The 14,970-nt window shown below is 49.8% G+C and overlaps 6 protein-coding genes across 12 annotated transcripts; 1 reads left to right on the top strand and 5 right to left on the bottom strand.

The window, feature by feature from the left end:
- Nucleotides 1-1,486: 1,486 nt before the first annotated feature.
- LOC4397685 (ATPase family gene 2 protein homolog A) lies at nucleotides 1,487-4,190 on the bottom strand. Its single transcript, XM_001230509.2, has 2 exons — nucleotides 3,554-4,190; nucleotides 1,487-3,487 (listed from the first exon to the last, which is right to left on the bottom strand). The coding sequence occupies exons 1-2, from the start codon at nucleotides 4,074-4,076 to the stop codon at nucleotides 1,530-1,532; spliced, it is 2,481 nt and encodes an 826-aa protein (XP_001230510.2). The 5' UTR covers nucleotides 4,077-4,190; the 3' UTR covers nucleotides 1,487-1,529.
- On the bottom strand, nucleotides 4,189-7,397 carry LOC1271363 (torsin-like protein). 3 transcript variants are annotated; one of them, XM_061656765.1, is made up of 7 exons: nucleotides 7,231-7,397; nucleotides 5,594-5,988; nucleotides 5,382-5,502; nucleotides 5,298-5,314; nucleotides 5,109-5,239; nucleotides 4,592-5,040; nucleotides 4,189-4,520 (listed from the first exon to the last, which is right to left on the bottom strand). In XM_061656765.1, exons 2-7 carry the CDS (start codon nucleotides 5,814-5,816, stop codon nucleotides 4,388-4,390), a joined length of 1,074 nt encoding a protein of 357 aa, XP_061512749.1. In that variant the 5' UTR covers nucleotides 5,817-5,988; nucleotides 7,231-7,397; the 3' UTR covers nucleotides 4,189-4,387. The 3 variants fall into 3 exon arrangements, with proteins under 3 accessions (XP_061512749.1, XP_061512748.1, XP_061512747.1); XM_061656764.1 differs by having other exon boundaries at nucleotides 7,259-7,396; XM_061656763.1 differs by having other exon boundaries at nucleotides 7,186-7,326.
- On the bottom strand, nucleotides 6,011-7,228 carry LOC133393194 (beta-1,4-galactosyltransferase 7). The gene is made up of 2 exons (XM_061656767.1): nucleotides 7,086-7,228; nucleotides 6,011-7,022 (listed from the first exon to the last, which is right to left on the bottom strand). Exons 1-2 carry the CDS (start codon nucleotides 7,186-7,188, stop codon nucleotides 6,169-6,171), a joined length of 957 nt encoding a protein of 318 aa, XP_061512751.1. The 5' UTR covers nucleotides 7,189-7,228; the 3' UTR covers nucleotides 6,011-6,168.
- A 514-nt stretch (nucleotides 7,398-7,911) lies between the features above and the next one.
- Nucleotides 7,912-10,161, top strand: LOC1271365 (endoplasmic reticulum lectin 1). Of its 2 annotated transcripts, XM_061656761.1 has the most exons (5): nucleotides 7,912-8,201; nucleotides 8,268-8,960; nucleotides 9,191-9,238; nucleotides 9,403-9,591; nucleotides 9,655-10,161. In XM_061656761.1, exons 1-5 carry the CDS (start codon nucleotides 8,079-8,081, stop codon nucleotides 10,096-10,098), a joined length of 1,497 nt encoding a protein of 498 aa, XP_061512745.1. In that variant the 5' UTR covers nucleotides 7,912-8,078; the 3' UTR covers nucleotides 10,099-10,161. The 2 variants fall into 2 exon arrangements, with proteins under 2 accessions (XP_061512745.1, XP_061512746.1); XM_061656762.1 differs by lacking the exon at nucleotides 9,191-9,238 and having other exon boundaries at nucleotides 7,919-8,201.
- On the bottom strand, nucleotides 10,083-11,254 carry LOC133393197 (intraflagellar transport protein 43 homolog). Its single transcript, XM_061656771.1, has 4 exons — nucleotides 10,831-11,254; nucleotides 10,658-10,690; nucleotides 10,432-10,578; nucleotides 10,083-10,373 (listed from the first exon to the last, which is right to left on the bottom strand). The coding sequence occupies exons 1-4, from the start codon at nucleotides 10,989-10,991 to the stop codon at nucleotides 10,145-10,147; spliced, it is 570 nt and encodes a 189-aa protein (XP_061512755.1). The 5' UTR covers nucleotides 10,992-11,254; the 3' UTR covers nucleotides 10,083-10,144.
- Nucleotides 11,255-11,355: 101 nt separating this feature from the next.
- On the bottom strand, nucleotides 11,356-14,970 carry LOC1271366 (nicotinamide/nicotinic acid mononucleotide adenylyltransferase 1). 4 transcript variants are annotated; one of them, XM_061656758.1, is made up of 6 exons: nucleotides 14,419-14,744; nucleotides 14,124-14,347; nucleotides 13,776-14,051; nucleotides 13,544-13,701; nucleotides 12,792-13,209; nucleotides 11,356-12,045 (listed from the first exon to the last, which is right to left on the bottom strand). In XM_061656758.1, exons 1-6 carry the CDS (start codon nucleotides 14,501-14,503, stop codon nucleotides 12,007-12,009), a joined length of 1,200 nt encoding a protein of 399 aa, XP_061512742.1. In that variant the 5' UTR covers nucleotides 14,504-14,744; the 3' UTR covers nucleotides 11,356-12,006. The 4 variants fall into 4 exon arrangements, with proteins under 4 accessions (XP_061512742.1, XP_061512744.1, XP_061512741.1 ...); XM_061656760.1 differs by lacking the exon at nucleotides 12,792-13,209 and having other exon boundaries at nucleotides 14,419-14,970; XM_061656757.1 differs by having other exon boundaries at nucleotides 11,356-13,209.

The raw sequence follows: 14,970 nt of genomic DNA, 5'->3' as shown, positions 1-14,970 counted from the left end.
GCTCAAAAGCATAACCTAATTTCAAAAAAATGATATCACATTCCAGACAAATATCACATGCAGTGAATGGAAAACTTTAATTCCGTACTCCGAATTCCCGAAACTACATCATACCGTTCGTTCTCTTCACAACAGTGCAACAAATAGTCGTGCGCACCATCCAACACGAAGCGATCACCATGGCAAGCGAACCAACTTTCAGCTCGGGACTGGAATGCAGCTAGTTACGATTCCACTAAACAAAAACCACACCAAGTACAGCAACCCGAGTTCGTTGCCATGGTCGAACATGGTTTCCCCAAAAATCCATCCCTCGCTCCACCGAACATTTGGAGCAAAAACTGTCCCGAGAGAGAAGGGGGTAAGTTGGGAAGTAAGTAATAATAATAACACATTTTTTGAAAATTATTACGCCAAACCAATAAGCGCAAGCGGGCGGGTTGGTCGGCAGGGGGCAAGAGCTACTGGAATGACTCTTCCCAGCGCGCGCGCGCTTTATTATGCAACTTTGGTGCAACTGGTCTCTCCGCACTGTGGGGCGGAGAGCGCTTAGCGCATTTATTGTACACTTCCGTCTGCAGCCAGGGCCCGTGGCCGCCTGCCAAGAAGAAGAAGAAGAAGACGGCACAGCGGGAACAGGCGGCAGCCGAAAATGGGAAGAAAAACGCTTGAAAATGAGCTAATAATGTGTGTGTGTGTGTGAGTGTTTTCACGCTTGTTCCACCCCGACGCGCGACCCATGCACTTCATTTGAAGCGTGGTGCATCAACAGCAATCTCGCCTTACAAATTGAAACTCGTGCACACACACACAAAATGGGAAAAGCGGTACTCCCTCTCTCTCTTGCCTTCTTTTTTCAATGAGTTATTTCGATGTAATTAAAAGTTTGAATTATTTGACAGGTTTATGAATCGTTCGTCGGGTTTGGTTGGGTTGACGCGAGCTCTCTCTGTGAGCTGGCCGGGGAACACTTTGGCCACTAATCATTCCAGCAGCGGGACCATGCCAGCGAACGAATTGGGCCACGGGGAGGCATGTTCACGCACTTCAAATGAGCCACTGTTTCTTGTTGTTTATTCCCTTTTTTTCGATAATTGAAATCATGCTGTGTTCAACGGTTTTTTTGGTGGCAACCAATGGGAAAAGGGCCAAAGCGAGAAAAAGAAGGTTCAACCGCAATGCATTTACACAAACACTTGTTGAATGCAATACAAGCGATTTGAGACGTTTTTGAGTTGGACCTTTTCAGAGTCTGCTGTTTGCTCTCGTCTGAGAGCGAAGGTGCTAAAACGCGTTCTACACATCGCGCGTTGCTACCTTTCAAGCATCAGCGCTTTGAGTAAGAATTTTGAACGCACTTACACAGAATGCCCACCCCGCGCTACACTACTTCACACGTGTGTGAGAAACATTGAGAGTTATTTGCTTACTGCTCCACCATCGTAATATATCTCAATTTCGTTCGCAGCCACAAATGATTAATAGCTTTCCCGTTCATGCCTTCCTTCGTGCATACATGGCTGCATTTATTATTGATGCTGCTTTAAATATTCTTCGTACAATCGCAACAGCTCCGGACTGGTGCGGGGACGCACAACCCCGAGCGCATGCTCAAAGTGTTCCCACTCGATCGTTTCCACGTCGAACGACGATTCCAGCCCCTTCAGTGCCGCCTCCTGACAGATCGCCTCAATTTCCGACCCCGAACACCCCGCCGTGCGTCGTACCAGCTCCGCCAAGTCCACGGTCGACGCGGTTGGGATCGTTTTCAGCTTGATGTGGAAGATTTCCTCCCTGGCGGCCGCATCCGGCAGCCGAACGTACACAATCCGATCGAGACGCCCCGGGCGCATTAGGGCACGATCGATCAGGTCGGGGCGGTTCGTAGCGGCCACGATCCGCACATCCTTCAGCCCACTCACGCCGTCCATCTCCGTCAGCAGCTGGGCCAGCACGCGCTCCTTTACCGAGCTGCCCGATTCGGCCGACCGTTCACCACCGATCGCATCGATTTCGTCGAAAAATATGATCGAAGGGGCGACTTGTCGCGCCCGGCGAAACAGATCGCGCACCGCTCGCTCCGACTCCCCGACCCACATGGAAAACAGTTCCGAGCCCTTGATGGAGAGGAAGTTGAGGCGGCTTTCGGTGGCGATCGCTTTCGCGATCATCGTTTTCGAGCAGCCGGGTGGGCCGAACATTAGCAGACCGCGCGGTGGCTTGATGCCGAGCCGCTCGAACAGCTCGGGATGGTGGATGGGCCAGTCGATGATTTGGCGGAGCTTTAGCTTCAGCTCGTCCTGGCCACCGATGTCGGTCCAGCGCACGTTGGGGCATTCGATCATGATTTCGCGCATTGCGCTTGGCTTTACGTGCTGCAGGGCGGCCATAAGCGCGGGTCCATCGATCGGTTTGCCCGTGGGAGCAGAGGATGCCGCTTTCGAGACAAGATTTTCCAGATCCGCTCCAACGTACCCGTGCGTGATGCGTGCCACCGCACGAATGTCTTCCTCCGGTACCGTTTGTCCATGGCGGGAAAGTACGCGCTCGAGAATGGCTGCCCGTGCGATCGCATCCGGCACGGGAAGCTCGAACTCGTAATCCATCCGTCCGCCCCGGCGCAACAGTGGATTCACATTGTCCACACTGTCCGTCGTACCGATCACAACGGTACGGTTCCCGCGCACGTTCGCATGCAAACTGTCCAGCAGGGTGAGAAAGTGCTGCGAAATGCGCTTCACGATGTCCGTGGCCGTACTTTTCGGACAAAGATTGTGCAGCTCCTCCACGACCACCATCGCCGGCTTAGGATGTACGTCGAACACTTCGGCGAATTGGCGGGACACGTTCGCTTCCGACTCGCCGTAGAACTTGCTGAACACTTCGGAACAGTTTAGCCGTACCACGTGACAGTGGTAGTGTGTGGCAAGTGCATTGACGAGCATGGTTTTTCCCACGCCCGACACGCCGGAGAGGAGAATGCCGCGGCTAACAGGGCCAACGGTCGTTTGTTTGCTGTCCATGCCGAATGCCATTTCGAGCAGCTCCTTCAGCTCGGCTATCGTTGTGTCCAGCCCACCGATGTTGGTGAGACTGTACATGCGCTGCTGGTGGCTATGCTGGGCTGCTTTCGAATCGTCCAGCAGTGTTAGTTTGGTTGTCCTTAGGATCACGTACAACCGATCTTTCAAGCTCATTTTGTTCAGCTGATCCGTTAGATCGTTTCCCTCGGTCGTTACAGCGTGATCAACCAGGAATCGAAACCGTTTGTTGCAAACGGTCAGCGAGAGTGGATTGTTGCTTATGATGGCGCATCCTTGCAGCTGATACTTTAAGCTGGTGAGCAGAAACTTTCCATTTTTAGCGAAAAGGTTCGCTTGTGTAGGATCTTCCAGGCGTAGGAAAATCTCTTCCGCATCCTCTAGCCGGCCGTCGAGCGTGGTTACAGTTGCGTTCAGCTCTTTCGCCGACACGTCGTTGAATTCATCTAAACAGTAAATAATTACATCGTTAAGCATCTTTTTCAGTGTTTTTTATTCTTTTAATAACTTACCCAACGCTTCAAAAAACACCTTTGCCCCATGTCGATCTTCCACTGGCCACAGCGTACGCGCGACTGTCCCGACCTTCTTGCCATCCTTCGCTTTGGTCAACTTTATCGCAACAAAATCGCCCAACATGAGACCCAACCGTCTCACCACACTGATTGGTACCAGCACCAGACCGTAGCGCTGACTGTCCGTGCACAGCTTTACCTCCTCGAATATGCTTAGCCCACCAACTTCTATCTTCCGGCAACGGTACACACCACCAGCATCAACATAGCCGCCCAAACTGTTCACATTGCCGCAGTCTTCCGCTTGATGTTTAGCCAGCTCACTTGTTGGCAGGTACGTTTGGCACTTTTCACAGTTCCACCAGAATGGTTTTTCCTTTTTGCTTGCCGATTTGGGTGGCATTTTCACCACGTTTGTTGCGTTTTTTTGTGCAGCACGAAGGAAATGCCGGCAAGCAAACCCAAAGCGTGCGTGCGAAAACGTAAACAAACAGGTTGTTGTTGACATTTCGATTGACATTTGGCAAACGGTTCAAATTGACAGTTGGTGGAAGGGAATTGTTGTTTCGCTTGTTTTCGCTGTTTTTTCGCATAGCCTTTCTCAATTTAAATTACAATTAAATTGGTAAAGGTTTTGTATAAAATTTAAGACATCAAAATGAGGTTTCTTTTATTGACTGTCTTCTCACAAACTGCATCCTGTTTGGTTCCTTACGAGTGCCTTTGGACAAAAAAATAGCTTTACAAATTACATCACATACACACATACGCACAGGGAAATGTTAGCCGGTCTATGGCGATTCTTTGTTACTTTGTTCTCGCAAAGCGACATTACAACTCCTGCTTTTGCTGTTTGCGCAGTTCACCGTAGTAGTACGCTTCAACCTTTTTGCTCACGCGCTTACAGCCAGTGTTAGAGTACAGGCCAGTATCGTCGAACGTGATCGCTTCTTTAACAATATCACTAGAAATAAGGAAACAAAACTGATTATTACCGCTAAAAAAAGGTGAAAAAAACCTGCAAACCACACATACCTTAGCATTTGATCGCTCATCTTCTGGTCGGTAAACTTTCTGTACTCCGTCCGGATGCACTGCTCGACGTGCCGCAGCTCCAGCGGCAGAAACGGCACAAAATGATCCACCACGTGCGATTCGATCAGTTCGCTTTTGTACAGTCCGCCGACCAAATTGTAGGACGCTATCTCCAGCGTCGATTCGAAGTGGTGCAACTTTGTTTCGTCGCGCCATACCCCACTATCAACGAGCGATTTCAACCGAACCGCTATCTCCGGTCCGGCCACGTTGGAGAGAAAGATAAAGATAGCCTTACGGAAATCCAGCGCCTTCGTGTAGGCATGATTGTCGAGCAGCGCGACGATGGAATCGAACAAACCCGGGGGCATTTTCTCCACCTCATCGAATATAAACAGAGCGTTGGGACATTTCGCTACAGCCACCTTTATGTGCTCCACCAGTGCCACCTGAAACGAGAAGGATTTGTTTAAAGTATGAATGGAGGAGCCGTTTGCAATAGCAATCCACAACCAACCTTGTACTTTTTAACCTCACTCTCGAGCGGGAAGTGTATCCTTCCAAGAAACTTGTGGACAAAGTTACTCGCCGCCCCTCTCTTGTACAGAGCCCGGGTAATGTGTTCGGCCACAAAGTTTTTACCGGTTCCTGTGGGATGCAGACATTTAGCAAACAAATTGATAGCGTTGATAAAGCTTTCACTTACCCGGCAAACCATGGAGGCTGAAAGGAAACAAAATGGAATGGATTATTGCCACAATTGTACCAAACAAACACCAAACGCGCTTACCTCATCACCAAAGGTTTCTCCGATTGTTCGATGTTTCCCAAGTGGCCACCGATAGCGTTCACAATAACCTGTCTGGCAATATGTTGTCCGTATAAAGAACTCTCCAAGGCAGTACGCAGTTCTGTAGTTTGGGATGGGGAACAAGCGCGACAAGTAGTGCTGTTAGTTTCTTATCAACCGGAACGATACACAGCATCCGCATCCGCACTCACCCTGTATGTCGAAACGGACATGAACCTCATTGCAGCACTCCGTCAGCGCACAGTATCCATTATTTTTTGCAAACTTCAAGGATGATTTCGCTGCATTCGAAACGGTATCGAGCACGGCACTAATGTTAAACCATGATGCTAGCCCGGGCTGAACACCGAAAACGATCACCAGCAACCATAGCAACACGCTGGAGCTGCGGTGTGAACACGCTGCTAGCCTCATCGTGGCGATTCCGTACGATTGTTTCTAATGTAAACACCGTCACGTTTGCACTGATGACTAATCACAAACCCGTCGTTAACACGCACACGCACGCACGCACACTGAGACCGATATTTGATTTAGCTGTTATTTGACGTAACCGCGCGTGGGCATATTGCGGAGTTCAACGGCACTAGAAAAAAGATAGAGGAGCATTCAAAATTGGTCACAAACCATCCGATCAGAAGGGGGATGCTTTATGTGTCTACGCTAAACATTAATTTTTATTGAGAAGTAAAACATTCTGCACGGAATTGACATATGGCAACCGGGCGGGAGGGTCACGCACGTACACACACAAAACACTTCAACTTTACGTTGCCTTTTTCTTCGCCACCTTCACGCTTGGCGTGTCCACCTTTGGCTCACACTCGCACCAGGGCGTCCGCTGCTTGTCGCACTGCAGATCAACGTTCAGCACCGTCACCGGCACCCCGTCGATCGTGAGCTCACGCCGGCTGTGCAGCGAGTACGCGATCGTGCTGAGTCCCGTCTCCCGGTCGCGCTTGCGCGTCACTTCCCGCTGGTTGAAGCACTTGGTCGTGTCACGCCGCCGGTGCACACGGTCGTGCACGTGCCGGAAGGTATCGGCCGTCCCGGTGGACACATTTTTGGGCCGCGTCACCTCCAGCCCCGCCTCCTTAATGCGCACGTAAAACTCGTCGTCCTCCAGGCCCCAGCCCCAGTACCGGTTGGACATGCCGTTCAGCTGGGCAAAGTGGTCCATCCGCAGCAGCAGTATGCCGCCAATGAACGCGGCATAGTGGTACTTCGGGTGGTACTCGGGGCCGGAAATGTGGAGCGGACCGTGCTCGGGATACTCGTAGCGCAGGTTGTCGTTCAGCGGGAGCAGATCCACATCGTGCATGGCAAAGTAGTCGTAGCCGTCCCGAACCTGCAGGAAGCCCACGTTTATCAGCGACGCGCGGTTAAACCGATACCGGTCGTTCTGATTCACGACGAAGATGTGAAACGGAACGCCCTGCTTGCTGAGAAAGGCGGCCATGTGTGGGGCAAACTGGAGCAGCTCATCGAACCGGTCCCGGAACGGCACAATGATGGCAAGTCGCTTCCGATCCGAGCCGTGCTCGAGCACCCGGAAGCTCTTGTGAAACTGTTCGTGCTGCAGATCCCGATCGCGCTGCTCGTCATCACACTTGCACGTATCTGGGGAATGGAAATCACGATAAAAAGAAGGTTCTAGCAAAGATAAATGTAACGCTAACCTACCCGTTGCACCTGGAAGACTGCCGAACAGCAGCAAGAGGCAAAACGAGACACACACACAAATTCCGACGTAGCGCAGGAACACGGAACGCACGTAGCTTACCATCGCTAATCATTGTACGCACACGGTACTACAAAACAATCTTACCCCTCACGAAAAGACAATCAGAACGTACCACGCATTCTGGACCACCGGTTGGCGGTGGCTATAATTAGACTTTAATTAAATTCTATTCTGCCACTGTGCACCGTGTCCGTGCATTGTTCCGCGTAGCAAGCCGCCTGGCGAGTGCAGCGTTTGTTGATACTGGCTGGGAGCTGTCAACGACCTTGCTTTCGCGCTGTCAGTTTGACAGATGGGACAGAAGTGCAAAAAAAAATTATCCCTAGTGTGACCAGATTATTTGGGTGGTTTTCGGAAAGAGAACATTTTATCGGTAGTTTGCGGTCAGAAATTTATATTTTTTTTTGGTAGGTTTTTAAACATGAAACTCAGTTAAACTTACATGTCTAACGGGGTAGGGGTGGTGAGTGCTAATTAATTTTAAGGAGATGGATTTGATCGTGATCAAAGCGGAAAGACAAATGTAGACCTTTCTGAGTGTAGAGTAATTGCATTGACAGATAAATTATTTTTTATTCGGTTTTTTTTTTTCGTACGACAAAGACAAACGTCCAACGTTATCTGTTAAACTCCATGTAAAATTTTAACAGGCCTCCCGATAAAATCGCTTCAGATGCAGCACATATACGAACCTGAATAAGTAGACATTTCAAAAATCGTTAAGAATACAGAAAAATATGTATTTCTGGTCACTCTGATCACCCCACAACATGTCAACAAAACCATCTTCAGCCAATCAATTTCTACCACGACCGCAACCGTGGCCCTTTGCGCTATTGCACATATTTTTGTGTAAAGTAAACAAATATAGACGAAAAAATAGCGCTACAGGAAAGGAAGGAAAAACACATTCCAACACGACCGTGTGAAACATGTTGGCTTGGCACATTTTCACACTCGTCGCCGTATTCCGACTCGGGGAGTGTCACGATTTGAAGGGTTTCGATGATTCGGTACTGTTCAATCTCGTATGGCACGCCAAAAACGACATTTTCGTAAGTAAACAGTGTATCAGTGCTGCCGTGATTTGATAACGAGCAGCGAACGCTCCCCCCTTTTAGCCAGCACCGGCCAATTCGGAGGAAATATTCGTCACGTCCGCGAACAAGGAGAAGTATCGCTGCCTAATCCCGTCCATCACGGCCAAGGAGACGACCGGTGATGTGGAGTACAGTGGTCCCAGCCCGCTCGAGCTGCTCGAGCCACTGTTCACGTCGACCACGTGCTCGTACCGCATCGAAAGCTACTGGTCGTACGAAGTGTGCCATGGCAACTACATCAAGCAGTATCACGAGGAGCGGCACGAGAAGACGAGCAAGCTGCAGGAGTACTTCCTCGGCCGGTGGGACAAGCAGAAGACGGAAGCACTGAAGGCCCGGTACGCACAGGCCGACGCGGACAAGGAGCAGCAGATGAAGTACAAAAAGATCGAAGGCTTCAATCTGCCCTACCTGGAGCTGGAGATGGATTCGGGCACGATCTGCGATCTGAATGGGGAGCCGCGCGTCACGAAGGTGCTGTACGTGTGCTACCGGTTCGGCAAGAACGAGGTGTACTCGCTGAAGGAAACGTCCACGTGCAACTACGAGGTGATCATCCTGACGGCGGCCCTCTGTACGCACCCGAAGTACAAGCCGCAGGACACGGAGGAGAACAAGATCAACTGCAGTCCGGTGGGGGAAGCGCCCCGGAAGCCGAAAGCGCTGCTCCAGCTGGAGGTGGACAAGCTGCGGCAAAAGTATCAGCAGCTTACGGTATGTCTGTGGTGGATCGGTTCATGCTTTCGCTTTTAGCCTTTCATTAGCCCGCTATCGTTTTCCATCCTTCATTTGCTTGCCATTCCTGCCTCGTGTTCATCCCGCTGCTACTGCTGCTTGCTGCCCTTTCTTTAAAAGCTTTTGTATATTTTTTTATCTTTTGTATGTATTTTCTTTCGTTTTTTCCATTTCTTTTGTATCCTGCTTTCTACCCTATCCCTTTTTAGGTTACAATAAGGGATGCATTAGGATATGAAATGCCTGAAATGAGTGAGGTTTGTTTACTGTTTGTTGTTTCCTTCTTATGTTTACTTCTTATGTTGTACGAATACCGTTTTTTTAAATAGTGGCGAGTTTTGCATGCTCCTCTTGAGTATAGGAAAGAGCAAATGTCAGCTTCAGTAAGGAATATTTTCTAAAATCCATCCTCTTCCCACAGGACGGTTCCATTCGGGGTGATCCGATGCGCAAGGATACGACATTCAACTTCGACTGGAAGGCAATGGAAGAGGAAGCTGGTGCTGGTGAGGGTGAAACCCCGGTTTCATCGATGACCAGGCGGCCAAAAAAGTCGAAGGAACTTACCTCGCTGTTGGAATTTCTCGATGGCGCGTACTGTTTGCCAGGCGTAAGTAGCGCACAAAGCCGCTTTGTCGCCTTGATTTCTCAATTCCCCCATTCCTTTCTACAGGGATCCGGCTGGTGGAAGTTCGAACTGTGCTTCGGCAAACACGTCCGCCAGTACCACAAGGACACCTCCATCTATCTCGGGTACTTTGATGTGGAAAAGCACCGCGAATGGTTGGAGAAAACCCCATCGGCCCGGAACAAGCGCAAGCTCGAGAACCAGATCAGCCACTTCTACACCGGTGGCGACGTTTGCGACAAAACCAACCAGCCCCGGCACGTGGAAGTAAAACTAAAGTGCACGGACAGTGTGGGCGCGCCGGATGTGATCGCTCTGTACCTGCTGGAACCGCGCCCCTGCGAGTACGTGCTGAACGTGGAATCGTCCAAGATTTGTGATATTCTGCCGCTGGCGTCGGACGATATGCTGCTGCCGGAAAACCTCCGACAGCTCGAGGACGAAACGCAACTCGTGCTGGACGGTGGTGCAGCTAATGTAAATAATTGATTTAATCACCGTTTTCGAAAGTAATTGCAGTAAATTGCGCGCGTACTCAATTGCTGAACTCTACGGCGGGTGTCGTCTTCGTTTCGGTGCTTATTTTAACGGAAAGCTGCGTAAACAGCTGGTCCCAGGTCCACGGTTCGTCCGGCTCCTCGATGTCTTCCTCGCTCTCGAGACACTCGGTCAGGATGGAGATGTCGATCTCGTCCAGGTTGCCGAGGGCCGACGCTTTTCCGCTGGCGAATATGTCCGAACTGAGGTTCTTGTAGGTCGTTACACTGCAAAGCACAATGGGAGTTAAAAGTGGACGTTTTGGCTTAATTGTCCCTTACGTACGTAGGCAAATTGGGACTCTCGTTGTAGAGCAAACTTTCGTGAATGTCGTCCGCATCCGGCAGCACCGGAATGTCATCGATTGGGTTGTAATCAACCGTCGTACTGCTATCGTCCATCGGCACTATGTTGCTATTGCTGAACCGTTCCCTAGAAAAGTACAAGCTCATCTATTAGCGCCTGCACGACTCCTCCTCATCACTCATCACATCCTGCTGCTTCTACTCACATCTCCAAAATGTTGGAAAACTTGCGCGCATTTCTGAAAGCAGACAGACACGAAACCCGAAAACCAAACAGAAGAGAGAGAGAGGGAAGGAAAAAACACACATTCACTGCGCATTAAATACTAATCGTTGCAAAGGGGGATGTTTGATCAATAATCTCCATTAACTGGCTTACTTGCCGTGGCCGGTGGTGGCGCTCGTTAGTGTGGACAAGGAACGCCCGACGGGGCCGCCGCTGCTGCCGCTGTTGCTCTCCTCCAGCCAGCTGTTGTCCGTCTTTACCTTCGCGGGCGTCCCGGTCGCGTTCGTCGACGAAGGGGAGGATTTGTCCTGCATTGCTTGATTATTGTTGCCACAAGGTGTTTGTGTGTTTGTGTGTGTAGCTAGACACTCATTAATTACGTTCACACCACACCCGTGACGAGGCGAAAGCGCTTCAAATGGGGCGCCCTTTAATTCAATATTTATGTGGCCACGATTTGGTGCGAAGATACGCGTACGCGACGGGTTTCGTTGCGTTTGTGTTTACGTTGTCAAGGAAACTGCTCGAATGGAATGCGCTGTTGACGCAAGCAAAACAACCTAACCGCTCGAACGGCTTTTTCTCTCTCTCTCTCTCTGTCGTGCACCATGTGACAGCTCAACGGACAAAATATGTATTTTTTTAAACATAAGAATGAATTTAAAACACTTTACAGCATTCTTCTGTAACTACTTAGTTTTATTAAGTCTTCCAGCTAATCACATTCACCTATCTGTCTAGCACCCTACCATCGATTCCGTTGCTAAGGAGAGGAAATCAACCGAAATGGGCCTTCCCCTAACTTTCCCATTTTTTCAATTTAAACTTTCATTTTGGACTATAAAATCGCTCACCAATCGGGTGGTCATGTGTAAAACTGTGTATGTTGCTGCATTTTTCTGCAAAGCGCATTATTTAAAAGAGCGAAAATTGACCCGTTTCATGCCACTAAAACGGATGAGTATATGCGGTGTGAACCGTGTGTGGGCCGTTTTTGAGCTCCCTATCCTCCTCCCTTTCGTCACCTTTGTCCAGAGAATGGTTTCAAGTAAAGGTACATGCAGCGGTTCTTTTTTGTATTGTATGTCTGTCCGTTTGTGTGTGTGTGATGTAATCGTAAATAAATATTAACAAGCTATTTCAATAAAAACAAAAACACATTAAGGAACTATGCTTGAACGACATCCAACTATTAGCGCCTACATAAAACACGTCCCCTTTCAATCATGCTGCTCTTGGTATTGGGTTTGCATTCGATGCGAGATTTCGTGCGGAAAGAGGAGAGAGTATATCACCGTTGCGCCAAAACAGCACCCAAAAAACACCTTTTTACACTGGACAGGCGGATATCTTCAACTTTTTTACGACCTAAAATGGAAAAAAGGAGTAGAGTGGGATTAGTTTTCTGTTGGAAATGCTAGATTTAAATGCTCTAGATACAACTAAAACGTCTACAAACATGCATTAAATTGGTGAAAATAATGATATTTAGGTTAAAGGCAAATCAAACGAGTCAAGCATTACACTACAGCAACCCCAAAGGTTTGGTTTTAGCTTCTACAATACGATCGCAGCCTCTAAAGCATGGAAGCTTGCAACGAACGCTACTGCTACATTAGCACCGTTTCTAGCGTCCGTACTTACGCGTTTTACTTTTGTGCAATTGGCTAGCGTGAAACTGTGGGCACCGCTTTCCCCCTCTCCCTCTACACTACGTACTCGCGATCGCTAATGACCTTAATGCCGTGCTCGGTGAAGACGAACTTGATCATATCGTCATAGCTACGGGACGGGCTGATCCGTCCAGTCGAACCGCCGGCCGTTTGTGCCGCGCTTGTGCCCAAAGTAGCGCCTACGTTGGTGTTTGATTTGGTCGTAGCAACGCGCTTCGTACCACTACTACTACTACTACTACCACCACCACCACTCCGCTCGGTTGCTACGGTTTCTACGGTGGTGTTGGCAGCCGTCGCTGTCGTGCGTTTGGTCGATGGTGGTGCGCCGGCGGCTGCTGTGCTGGTATTGTCTTTGCCGTTGGTGCTGGGTTTAGCGTTTGTGCTCGGTTTTGTAGGTTCGCGGACAGAAGCGCCCTTTGCGTTTGCATTCTCACCCACCTTCTTCTTGCCTGTGGTGCCATCGTCCAGTGTGATGTGGAGAGCGGCCGCTCCTGCCGGGTTTGTCGTCGTCCCGTCCGGTGAGGTGACGAGTGGCGGGGTCGGCATGGGCGCGGCCGTCGTTACAATCTGTACCGCACTACCCGGTCTGCTGAGAAATGTTCCCCGACTGCCACCAGTAGTGCCCGGCGAGGCCGGCTTTGAGTTCGATTCCGTCGCACAGCAAAACACCTTGTTCAGGGTGGTCGGTGGCAGCGGTGGAATTGGAAAGTCCGTCTCATCCATCGCCTCGCAGGACGCCGCGCCGAGCTTGTTGCGCTGGTTTTGTGCCTCGATGTACAGGTCCGGATCGTTGACGGGTGAGATGGGCGAAATGCTCATCGCTTCCGCCGCACTGCCCGGTGTTAGAATGTACTTACTGCGTACGTTGTATGTTTTACCCAAAAGTCAAAGTGTATTCCAATTTTCCGAAATGCGCACAGACATGTCAATAGGAAAGCGGGGTGGGGGAATGGAGATTTCATTAGCAACGACAGTGAATAGATGATGAAGCCCACAGACGGAAAGGTGCAGTCAGTTTTGCGCCGTACCGCGCAAACACGAACTGCCGTCCCTGTCACTGTATGGAACACACGCACAGGTTAATATGGTTTTGGGATGGTAAAAACACACACGCGGACGCCACACATTCGAAATGTTTCGATTGAACTCAATTACGCCAAGGTAAATGATTCGCGCTCTGCTCTACTTACGTCTCATTGTTCGTGCCAAACAGGCCGAACTTTCGAATGTACTCGGCCACATGGTCGTCCAGAAGGTACTTCACCGAGAGGCCCCTGCTCAGCAGCTTTCGAATCAGCGTGGAGCTAACGTCGTTCGTCACCCAGTTCGTTACGATCGTAATGTTGCGCTGGAAAACAACCAGAAAAAAGAGTCAATTACCAATGCTCTCGAGCCATTATAGCAAACACTTTACGCACGTACCCGATATCGACTCAAAAGATCGGAATTGAAGATGAACTGCTCCGGGTTGGAACCGGCGCGGGAAATCACCACAATGCCGTGGTAGCCCAGAATCGCCTCCAAATCTTCGTCCTTCCACAGGCCGGGCGTGGCAAACGATTCGAGCAGATCGGCACCGCACAGCAGCTTCAGCTGAACCTGGCCCGCCGTCCGCTTGATGCCTTCCGGGATCCAGGCCGGTATGTGTTGGTTGTTGATGGTCCCATTCGTATCCTTTAGGTAGGAGTTTATGTAGTTCTGGAAAGAGGGGTGAAATGGACATTACTCGGAAGGAGCAAAAGAGGAGCAACTGCTTTTGTCACAGCCTACCTGATGGTACTGCAACACTTGACGCGTACGGGTCCACTCTTCCTGTTGCGTTTCCCAGTCGGACAGATGGATCCAGTCGGAGGTTTTGAGACCGATCTTGATCATTGCACAACGGTGCGTCGCCGACACCAGCCCTTTCTTGGCGTATGAGTCATGCACCGGTGACACTATGCCGCCAACCACCTGCCCGAGGCCCATCTGCTGGATGTGATCGCGGGCAATTTCTGCAAAACACAGGCACAGGTTTAAGCAGCTTCTCTTCTGCCGCGCGGACCCATTTGCCCCGCCAACTTACCAAACATCCGGAAGTGCATCGGTGTTGGCGGACTAAACGAACCGCACGCTATCAGCATTATCTTTGTGGACGATGTCATTCTCATTTGTTTTGGGTGATTGGGTGAAAATGCTCAGCCAGACCGAAAAATGTGAACAATTCGAGACGACCCACACACACGCACACACGACAACTTGCTGCCAAAGCACTAAATATCGTTTCTAACGATGACTGGACATGTAGACTGGGATTAGGTACCGAGAAACAATTGTTTATTCGATAAGAGGGAAGTTTCCCGAGCGTTCGTCGCGAAAATTTTGGCTCCAGAACGATTGTTGTTGTTTTTTGTTACATCAATACAGGGCTCGTGCACACCGTTAGGAGAACCTTTGCTGAGAGGGGCCCGAAAGATGGTTCAAAATGGTGCTTAAAAGGATTTTCATTAGCTTGTAAATATAAAGTCAATCAAATAATATAATTATATGAATCTGTTATCTGAATGCAACCTTTTAAATCGTCATCAAACTCTTATTTTCCGAAATACAAATCTATACAAGTCGATACTCGAGCCCT

The sequence above is a fragment of the Anopheles gambiae genome, chromosome 3 (assembly GCF_943734735.2).
Source record: "Anopheles gambiae chromosome 3, idAnoGambNW_F1_1, whole genome shotgun sequence".
Classification (NCBI taxonomy): domain Eukaryota; kingdom Metazoa; phylum Arthropoda; class Insecta; order Diptera; family Culicidae; genus Anopheles; species Anopheles gambiae.
This window is presented reverse-complemented; position numbering and strand designations above follow the sequence as displayed.

Coding starts and splice junctions, on each gene's coding strand:
- LOC4397685 (XM_001230509.2), bottom strand. CDS start 4,076: ATGTCAATCGAAATGTCAACAACAACCTGTTTGTTTACGTTTTCGCAC. Junction 3,488..3,553: donor GGTGTTTTTTGAAGCGTTGG/GTAAGTTATTAA, acceptor TTTACTGTTTAG/ATGAATTCAACGACGTGTCG.
- LOC1271363 (XM_061656765.1), bottom strand. CDS start 5,816: ATGAGGCTAGCAGCGTGTTCACACCGCAGCTCCAGCGTGTTGCTATGG. Junction 5,503..5,593: donor TGTCCGTTTCGACATACAGG/GTGAGTGCGGAT, acceptor CCCAAACTACAG/AACTGCGTACTGCCTTGGAG. Junction 5,041..5,108: donor GTGAGGTTAAAAAGTACAAG/GTTGGTTGTGGA, acceptor TTCTCGTTTCAG/GTGGCACTGGTGGAGCACAT.
- LOC133393194 (XM_061656767.1), bottom strand. CDS start 7,188: ATGGTAAGCTACGTGCGTTCCGTGTTCCTGCGCTACGTCGGAATTTGT. Junction 7,023..7,085: donor CAGTCTTCCAGGTGCAACGG/GTAGGTTAGCGT, acceptor TCCATTCCCCAG/ATACGTGCAAGTGTGATGAC.
- LOC1271365 (XM_061656761.1), top strand. CDS start 8,079: ATGTTGGCTTGGCACATTTTCACACTCGTCGCCGTATTCCGACTCGGG. Junction 8,961..9,190: donor AAAAGTATCAGCAGCTTACG/GTATGTCTGTGG, acceptor ATCCCTTTTTAG/GTTACAATAAGGGATGCATT. Junction 9,239..9,402: donor AAATGCCTGAAATGAGTGAG/GTTTGTTTACTG, acceptor CTCTTCCCACAG/GACGGTTCCATTCGGGGTGA.
- LOC133393197 (XM_061656771.1), bottom strand. CDS start 10,991: ATGCAGGACAAATCCTCCCCTTCGTCGACGAACGCGACCGGGACGCCC. Junction 10,579..10,657: donor TTTTCCAACATTTTGGAGAT/GTGAGTAGAAGC, acceptor GTACTTTTCTAG/GGAACGGTTCAGCAATAGCA. Junction 10,374..10,431: donor GAGAGTCCCAATTTGCCTAC/GTACGTAAGGGA, acceptor TGTGCTTTGCAG/TGTAACGACCTACAAGAACC.
- LOC1271366 (XM_061656757.1), bottom strand. CDS start 14,503: ATGAGAATGACATCGTCCACAAAGATAATGCTGATAGCGTGCGGTTCG. Junction 13,702..13,775: donor ATCTTTTGAGTCGATATCGG/GTACGTGCGTAA, acceptor GTTGTTTTCCAG/CGCAACATTACGATCGTAAC. Junction 13,210..13,543: donor TTTGGCACGAACAATGAGAC/GTAAGTAGAGCA, acceptor CAACGTACGCAG/TAAGTACATTCTAACACCGG.